The 9,967-nt window shown below is 40.3% G+C and overlaps 1 protein-coding gene across 2 annotated transcripts in view; it reads left to right on the forward strand.

Annotated features, from left to right (window-relative positions):
- Positions 1 to 3,542: 3,542 nt before the first annotated feature.
- LOC143290479 (src kinase-associated phosphoprotein 2-like) overlaps positions 3,543 to 9,967 on the forward strand; it is a 28,941-nt gene continuing 22,516 nt past the window's right edge. The window contains exons 1-3 of one of the 2 annotated variants that reach the window (XM_076599967.1): positions 3,543 to 3,716; positions 6,827 to 7,000; positions 8,368 to 8,445. In XM_076599967.1, coding sequence (XP_076456082.1) covers positions 3,677 to 3,716; positions 6,827 to 7,000; positions 8,368 to 8,445 — 292 coding nt within the window. In that variant the 5' untranslated portion in view covers positions 3,543 to 3,676. The remainder of the gene's footprint in view (positions 3,717 to 6,826; positions 7,001 to 8,367; positions 8,446 to 9,967) is intronic. The other variant, XM_076599968.1, reaches the window with a different exon arrangement.

The following is a 9,967-nucleotide window of genomic DNA, read 5'->3' on the forward strand; positions in this document are numbered from 1 at the left end:
AATTATTTGTGAGATTAATCATTGTACAAAGCACCAATGTTATGAATTGTTGACAAACATTTTGTGCTTGCATTCATTATGCTGTAGGCTATGCTTCACATGGTTTGTTGGTGGTTGTTTTTTTTTAAAGTATTCACGTGGTTTGTTGTTTTTTGAAAAGTAACTTTTCGTAATTGATAGAAGTACACAGAATTTACAAAAGTATTGTTGAAATTGGAGTTTATGGAAGATTGGTAATCTCACATTTTCACAGTGGGAGGACAGGAGACATGCATATTGTTTTTTAATATCTAACAAGTACCGAGTTTGAAATTTGAATGAAGTGTCTCTTGCCTTCAGGTATTTTTTTAAACTGCAAAGGTCTGACCCACCTTTTTATGTACAAGATGCATGTCCTATGGTGTGAAGGACAATGCCTACAGAGCCAGATGCTTAGGCCAGTTAGGGGTTAATCTAGAATGGAATTAGATATAAATATATATTGTAAACTGCACATACCTGGTCATGGTTATTGATGTATTTTAGATAATTTTACTGTTTGTGGTAAAAGAACTGATATACTATTGGGGATTTACATTGTGTCTTACATTGATCATTCCCAAAGGTACTTTCATCTTCTGTTGTTGTTTTTAAAAAAAAATATTTTTGTATGTTTTTCTCAAATGAGTGATATGAAAGATTGTAAACTTTGAGAATTTTAGTTCATATGTTAGTTTCTTGGTTTCTTGGAACAGGTTTCTCATTTGTTATTTTTTCTTTCTTTGAAGAGAAGTATATATATACATGTTAACCTCAGTGACTGAAACACAGTCTGGTAAGGAACATCATCATTGTTTATTATTGCTTTAGCAGTTAGGAATAAAAAAAAAAAAGACCTGAATGTCATGAAGCAAAACTGGGTGTATGCAACATTTTGATTCTGATTTGGTAGAATTATGGATACCCACATTTTAATTGTGAACTTTTTATCATTTAAGATCAAAGAACTATGATTGGGATGAAGGCAATTAGCGAAGATTTTAACTGGATATTTAAACAAAACAACACATTCGCAAGCGAAGAGAGAGAGAGAGAGAGAGAGGTAGTTGCTTTCATTGCCTGAAAATGACAACAATGAGTGTCTGATATGACAATTATACCAGCTGGACCAATTTCAGACAATTTTTAGTATGCTGTTATCTTGGACGAGACCTTTTTTCTTTCTTTTTTTTTTCTCTAAAATTCCAGATTTCTGTCAGTGCTTTAGTTGTCAGCAATAGGCCAAGTGCAACCTATGTTTAGTATGCTGTTACATTGAACGAGAATCTTTGTTTTTTAATTCCAAATTTCTGTCAGTGCTTTATTCATTTGCAGTAGGCTGAGTGCAGCCTTTGTTAAGTATGTTAATATAGTGAACAAGAACGTTTTTTTCCAATTCCAGGTTTAACAGGCACAATAGCCGAATGGTCAGATTGTTGGACTTTCAATCTGAGGGTCCCGGGTTCAAATCTCAGTGACAGTGCCTAGTGGGTAAAGGGTGGAGATTTTTCCAGTCTCCCAGGTCAATGTATGTGCAGACCTGCTAGTGCCTGAACCCCCTTCGTGTGTTAACACATGCAGAAGATCAAATATACACGTTAAAGATCCTGTAATCCATGTCAGCGTTCAGTGGGTTATAGAAACAAGAATATACCCAGCATGCACACCCCGAAAACGGAGTATGGCTGCCTACATGGCGGGGTAAATAAACAAAACAGTCATACACGTAAAATGTTACATGTCTGAGTGTGTATGTGTGCATGCCTGAACTCTGATTGATTGATACAGGAAACAAATGATGAGCATCCAGTGGCAGCCGTCAGTGGGCTCTACCCAGTTAGGCAGCGTGTTGTGCAAATGACCCCATGTTTGTAAAGCGATTGGAGCTTGGTCTGTGCTCAATTTTTGTCAGTGCTTTAGTTGTCTGTGCTAGGCAATGCATTAACTGTCTGCAATGTCAAAGTGCACTTTAAAATCAGTAGAGTGCATTTCAGATTGGAGTTTTTGAATTGTAATAAACTCAGAAAACTATGCTTTGATATGTGTGTGTGAGAGAGAGAGAGATCTTATACATTATCAGTTCCTGTTCATTTCCATCCTCTGCATCACATTGTCTACTGTGACAGGCTTCTAAGACAAAAAATGATAGATCCGTGTATGTTTTGATCATTCCCCTGTATCCCCTAATATTTAATTGCTTAAAACTTGGAAAAGATGTATAGTTTTTGGTTTGTTTATTTATTTGTTTAGTTTAGGATAATAAAAGTTGTGCGTTTCATTGTAGCATATTGTTCACTGCAACTCCTTTTACATCACAGGTACTGATTGGTATGGCCATTATTGAATCAGCATTTCACACACTGAATTACTGTGCACTGGATCAGTTCATTTACAAATTACACACTTTCCCATTAGATCTCTTACACCAGCTATGGTGAGAGAACAGTCAAAAGTATGAAGACAGCAATTTGGAAATTTGATTAGTTTGTAGCATGAAATACTTTGTTTTTAAAAACAATAGCAACACAAACTGGACATTTGGCATGAAAATTAAAGGTATCAGAGCATGTGATCTAATCCATATACACTGCATCATATCTGCTGTAAAAAAAACAAAAAAACAAAAAATAAATAACAAAACAAAAAACTGAATTGAGCCGAATCCTGATCTTCACATAACTGAACACACTTCTCAGATCTTGAGGGCCGACCCTAAGTTTGTGTAAAACATTAACATGTAGTTGGAGAAAAAAAAAGTTAAAAAAAGAAAAAAAAAAGTAAAGTGAAAGATATGTAAAGGGCAATATGCATGTGGAAGACGACAGAATGTGTTTGTGTGCTTAGCACAGCCAGCAGCTTGGCTCAATGCAGCTTTAAACACCAGTCATACCCCAACTGTTATTATGTATGTTTATCCATGTTCTGCACACACACACACAGTGAGAGAGAGAGAAAGAGGGAGGGGATGAGAGAGAGGGAGAAAGATGGGGAGAAAGGGAAAGAGAGGGGGAGGGAAGAAACAGGGGGGAAGAGAGAACACACACACACACACACACACACAAATATATATATGTGTGTGTGTATAAATACAGACACACAGACAGGCATGTAATACATTCATATAAAAGAAAGATAGGTCGATAGCTAGACCGATAGATAGGTAGATTATATCATACTAAGTTATGTCATATGCCTACCCATGCATCCAAGGCCATAAGTATACATATAACATTTTTAATGTAAACATTTCAATCTGTTGAAAAAGTGTGCTTGCACTTTTAATCACTCATACACAATATTATTAAAAGAAAAAAATAGCCTCAAGTGCTCACGCAGGGGAAGGTAGTGGTTAAGTGTCAAAGGCTTTAGAAATCCCGACAGAGGCTCTCACATAAGCCAAAGTGCATACAATCACGATTTTGTGTGTGTGTGTGTGTGTGTTAGGGTGGGTGTGTATCCGGCATTGACGTCAACAGAGTTGCGACTAGACGAAACGAACTAGCCAATCAGGTGACGGCTTTGCAGGCACGATCAGGAAGTCGCACGAGACAAGGAAGCTAAATACAGCGAAGTGAATGGACGTATTCTGGTCCGCCAGGGATTGCACATTTGTGTTCGGCGACTTGAAAAGTAAACAAGACTGGTCAGTTTCTGCATCATGTCATCCTTAAAACAAAACATCAGAAGTGTGCTTGCAGGTAAGTGATTATCATGCTTTTCATCACTCATGTCGTAGGTTAGTGTTCTGATTTGTCGTCTGCAACAAGTTGAATAACTCTGAGCTCCTTTACACCGATATTGACAAAATCTGAAAAAAATCGAAAGTTCCAGTAATATGTAGACTCTAGGTAATATGTACACATTCTCAATAAATATGTATGGAAAGATCGTCAGTCCATCTATCCAAACGCTTAGTACTCTGACAAGTATTCTGCAGATCCACCAACCCCGCCCTGAAAGCAAACACTGGCTGCAAAGAAAGAAACGGGGGAAAAAAAAGTAGTCTAACGGAAAGCAGCACGTTTTGTACTATAGGTATTGGAGGACAACCAGCGCCGCCGAGGTACTGTAAGCGCCGCTGTAGGAAACACTGGAACGCCGTAGAAGAAGGGCCAGATTGTCCATGCAATTCAGTATCAGTAGGGGATTTGCAAAAGTAAGGTTCCCACACCTCCATCAACAGCAGCAACGAGCAAAACACGCAAGAGCCAACACGCAAATCGTTCACAGGATCCCCTAAAGAGCGGACATCAGGCTGAACTCCTTTTACTCGAGGAGGACTCAGGCGACTGTCGATGCACCAACCCTTGACATCTTATTCTTAGTTAAGAATGTGTCAGTCTGCTGAGCCCACTGCCCCCTGACAAACAAAAAACCAACCCCACTACTCCACTCTCTATCTCTCTCTCCAATCTCTCTCTCTCTTTTCCCCAAACCGGCTGCCACAACCAAAATGTCGGTAGTACTCAACGTTTTGACCCAGGGTATCAAATGGAAGAAGAAGAACATTAAAACTATGGAGTAAAAGTAAAAAGAAAATAGTCTGGAGTGACAAACACTGAATTAAGCCAAAGGAGGGGCACATCAAAGGACATTTCATTAAACTGGACCCTCCCACCCTTCCCGGTCTCTTTCCTCATGGCACCAACAGTGTCTGATCGTAGCCAAATCAAGTGGTGGTCATTTGACTCACAGAAGACCATGCAGTTAATAACTGGATCAGGCATACCATGCAGGCAGTAATTGCAATATTGCAAACGCCACTAGTAACGTCCAAGAAACCTTTAAGACAAGGGAATAGCATCAAATCCCACATTTAATTCAGCTGACAAGCCCAGTGCATTGATCAACATAAACATGTTCAGATTACTCCAATAAAAAAAAAATACTGTTTGGATTTGAAGTATATATGGTTTAATCCACTGTTGTGATAATTTGTGTGAATTGCTTCATAGAATAATGAATTAAAAGCTCCCCACATGGAGCATTCCTGTATCATGTACACACTAAAAGCGCTGTAAAAATGTACCGGAGATTTCTTTCTGCGCAGTATACAATCTGGTGTGCTCGTTGAGATTCAGTTTGCTAAGTCAACATGAACAAAGGCTGGTGTTGAATGTACATACTTTGAATGGAACAGGAGAGTTTGACAAGATTGCCCCTGCAGGGAGGCCACAGTGTTGTAATGGATAGTCATAGTGTGTGTAGCCTGGTTAGCACCACACATGCAGTTAAGGTGGTGTGGAAAAGTGACAGTACATGTGTGTGTGTCTGTGTCTGTGTGTGTGCGTGCACATGTGTGTGCCCACAGTGCGTGTGCACAGTGCGTGCATGCATGTATGTGTGTGGGTGTGAGTGAGTGATATGAATGTTTCATTACCACTGAATGGTATAAGCACTTTGGTAGTATTTGAATATATGATCAGTTATTGCTTTGTTATTAACTAAGATCAGGTCTTAGAAGAGTAGTGCCAGATTCATTCATGTTGAATATGATTTGTTGGATACAGTTTTGAAAAAGAATTTCACCTCAGAATAAATCAGTGTGTGGATGTTAAAAAGTTCATCAGGAGATGATTGTTCCTGACTGATCAAGTTTTCTTATAGTTAAATGTGGAGTTTGGCCAGCAAAAGGATTGCAGCAACCTTTAAAATGACTGGCACCATTGTCAAGGAATGTAAACAATGTTGACAGCACCACTGTCTTTATCTCTGCCCCTGACAGCGCCACTCTCTTTATCTCTGCCCCTTTCCTTGCATGCTGTGACCACTCACAGTACTTCCACCCAGATTCTCTTAGTGTGTAGACCTCTCTTTACTGAAGTCTGTCGTCAGTTAGAATGAAGTGTTAAATCTTTCACCACCATAGGTGACTTTCGTTGACTAGACAGTTCACCACCATAGGTGACTTTCGTTGACTAGACAGTTCACCACCATAGGTGACTTTCATTGACTAGACAGTTCACCACCATAGGTGACTTTCGTTGACGAGACAGTTCACCATCATAGGTGACTTAAGTCGACTTTGAGGGGTTATGTTAAGCAGACTGTTTTTCACATGGTAACAAAGCTTGACAGCTGCAGCCAACTTTCCAGCACAGTAGTAAATTGAATAAACTTCCTCCCTTGACTGAGTTTGCAGTGAACGCATTCATTATGTTTTTTTGACACGGACCAATGTATGTGATTGAAAGTGTCGAGTCTAAAATATTTGGTGCTGGGGAGTGTTTTCCACACAGAATCTTGACACTTGATGGCAAAAGACTTAAAAGTTCAACCAATCATCAAGGCACAGCAAGGAATAAAGTGGTGCCTCCAGCACCCCAAATATAACCCAGAAGACAGATACCATTTGCTGGAACGGCAGGAACAGGTCAAAATCTTCCGTCTTAGGACTGGACACAAACGCCTGCTCCACCACATGCACACAAAATTTGGCATTGGACAGAGTGGAGAGTGCCCTTGTGGTGAGGGACCAATGACAACCGACCACATCCTTCAAGACTGTACAATGCATGCAGCATCCAGGAGGAAGTACTGGCTAACACCGATAGCAGTGGAAGCCAAGCTGTATGGCACCCTGGAGGAGCTGCGACGGACGGCAGCCTTCATCGACGGACACCGGGCTGCTCATCTAACGGGAGGCAAACAAGGAAGAAGAAGAAGAAAAGTTCAACAAGTGTTCTCTTTGGATGTGGTGAATGAATTTCAAAATAACAACAACAACATTGTTATCACACTACAACAAGTGTTCTCTTTGGATGTAATGAAATGATTTCAAAACAACAACAACATTGTTATCACACAGATGTGGAGACGTTTCTGGTGGAGACGCTGAAGAGCGTGAAGCTGAACAGCAGCGCCAAGGATCACAAGGATCGGTTGCTGGAGAAGATCCGCCTGTTGCTGGATGAGATCCCAGGATCTGCCAGCAGTCAGCAAGACAGCAATGCCAGCGGTGGTAGTCTCAAAATCTCTGGAGGTGAGAAATTTTAGGATAAGGTGGTGGTGGTGAGGATGGGATGGGTTGGTTTGATGTGTATTCAGACAGATACCTGCACACGTAAGAGGCACGCACACACACACTCACACACACATGCAAGTGCACACATGCTCGCATACACACCCACCCACCCACCCACCCACACACACACACACACACACACACACACACACACACACACACACACTCTGAGAGAGTGGTGGTAGTCTCAAAATCTCTGGAGGTGAGAAATTCAGGATAAGATGGTGGTGGTGATGGTATGGATTGGTTTGCTGTGTATTTGGACATATATACCTGCACACATTAGAGGCATGCACACAGACACACACACATGCATGTACACATATGCACACAGAGGCAAGCACACACACACACACACACACACACACACACACACACACACACACACACACGCTTGTGTGCATGTTCATGTGTGCACATGCACATGCACACGCGCACACACACACACACACACACACACTCACACACATGCTGCACTGTGGGGAAAAAATAAGACAAAATATCTGTTATTAGGCAGCTGTTTAGGTTTAGGTATTTTTTGTTTGTTTGTTTTTTTGTTGGGAATGGGGAAGGGAGGTGAAATCAGTGCTGTTGGCAGCTGAGGTGTTGTGCTTGTCAGTGGTAGTGCTTTAGCTGAGGGGTGAAAGTTGAGTACTGTATATGTGACTGGTGCTGTCTGTGTGTACATGTTCCATGTCTGATATATCTTGCTTACAAGATGTTTATGTTCATGCGCTTATCACTGTAACTGTAGCAGCCACAAACTACCAGTTGAAATTGGATGTTATCATAATATACCAGGCAATGGAAGATTATGGCCTAAATGTAATTCATCAGTGATTAGAGATGAATTTCATTTGATCATGGAATAGGTTTATAACATGAATTGATTCCCTAATGCTTTCTTTGTCCCAGATTGTGTTATGATATTTGTTGACTGATGTCTTCAGATTAAAGAAAACTTTTGCTATCAGTACCCAAATTGATAAAGATGGCAAATATCTGTTAGATATGGTGCAACTTTGCAGTTTAAATGATAACTCCAGCTTCACAGTCAGGACTATTTCATTGAGGATGCCAGTGTAATTGGTGATTTTATCATTATTATCTTCAAAACATTCCTCAGAAATTCTAAAGATTGTTGCGGTATGCTTTGAACATGTGCATGCATTTTGAGAATTTGACGTTGTGTATGCTACATGAGTGTTGTTAACACAGTTTATAGTTCATGAGTTGTTGTTTTTTCTGCATGTTTGTTTTGTTCTTTTGTTTGGGATCCTTCATACCCCAAAAGGAAGCTAAATCTTGAATCTTGTGGACTGCAGGGGGTGACAGTGGCAGTGGTGGAAACAGCAGCAGCAACCTGCAGAACATGTCCGAGGATGATAATGCATATGCTGACAGTAAGCACTACATTGTTCTTTATTTGCTGCTCACCTTATCTGGGGAAAACTGCATATACTTATATTGAGCGATACATTGTTCTTTATTTGTTACTCATCTGAGGATGACTACATATGCTGACAGTAAGAACCACTTTGTGGAGTGTTGGCCTAGAGGTAACGCGTCCGCCTAGGAAGCGAGAGAATCTGAGCACGCTGGTTCGAATCACGGCTCAGCTGCCGATATTTTCTCCCCCTCCACTAGACCTTGAGTGGTGGTCTGGACGCTAGTCTTTCGGATGAGATGATAAACCGAGGACCCGTGTGCAGCATGCACTTAGCGCACGTAAAAGAACCCACGGCAACAAAAGGTTTGTTCCTGGCAAAATTCTGTAGAAAAATCCACTTCGATAGGAAAAACAAATAAAACTGCACGCAGGAAAAAATACAAAAAAAAAAAGGGTGGCGCTGTAGTGTAGCGACGCGCTCTCCCTGGGGAGAGCAGCCCGAATTTCACACAGAGAAATCTGTTGTGATAAAAAGAAATACAAATACAAATACTTTGTCTTCATTTGGTACTCACCTTATCTGAGGATGAACCACTTTGTCTTCATTTGGTACTCACCTTATCTGAGGATGACACTACATATGCAGACAGTAAACACAACATTGTTCTTTATTTGCTTTTCACCGTATTCTTTATTTGATATTCACCTTATCTAAGGATTATTCTGCATATGCTGACAGGAAGCACTACATTGTTCTTTTTTTGTTACTCACTTGTGTAGAAGGGATTTACATGCATTCTCTGTGTCTGTCTGTATGTGTTCCAAGTCTTTCTAGTATTTGGCAGAATTGAATGTTTGTGTGTGTGTGTGCGTGTGTGTGTGCGTGTGTGTGTGTGTGTGTGTGCGTGCATGTGTGTGCATAGTGTGCATGTTCTGTGCTTGTGCGATTTTTAGTGATGGTTAAACAGAAACCAATCACAAGACTAAGAACACAATAAACTCATTTACATGACTGAGTGGCTCCGTATGCATTGTGGTAGGCACCTGACATTTGGGTCAACAAGAAATAGAGAGACAAGCCAAACTTTAGTTCAAGTTCTCGATCCAGCCAGTTATTTTTAAGAAGAGTACGCATTACCTTTCTGTATTAAGTAGTGCAGCAATAATGATACTAATTGTCATGGAATGGTGTGCTGAATACGATTCATGTATAAGCAAACTGCAGGGGAAAAAGAAAAAGATGTTCATCAGGAGATTGGCACTGCTGGTTCTTCATGCTGTGATATTGATGTGGATATTGAAAGATGATTCATTATATACTATGCACAAAACGTTAAGGCCACCATGATTTGAGGAATGTGCTCAAAAACAAAACAAAACAACAGCAACAACAATGACAAATTGTAAACATATAAAGTCAATTTTTAAATGTCAATATGTGTGGGTATTGCAATAAATGAACATCTTCAGGGCGCAGATTTATTAACTGTTGAGCATGAATGACAATGCTCACATGCAGAAGAAATGCAGATTTT

This window comes from Babylonia areolata, chromosome 15, assembly GCF_041734735.1.
Source record: "Babylonia areolata isolate BAREFJ2019XMU chromosome 15, ASM4173473v1, whole genome shotgun sequence".
Taxonomy (NCBI): Eukaryota; Metazoa; Mollusca; class Gastropoda; order Neogastropoda; family Buccinidae; genus Babylonia; species Babylonia areolata.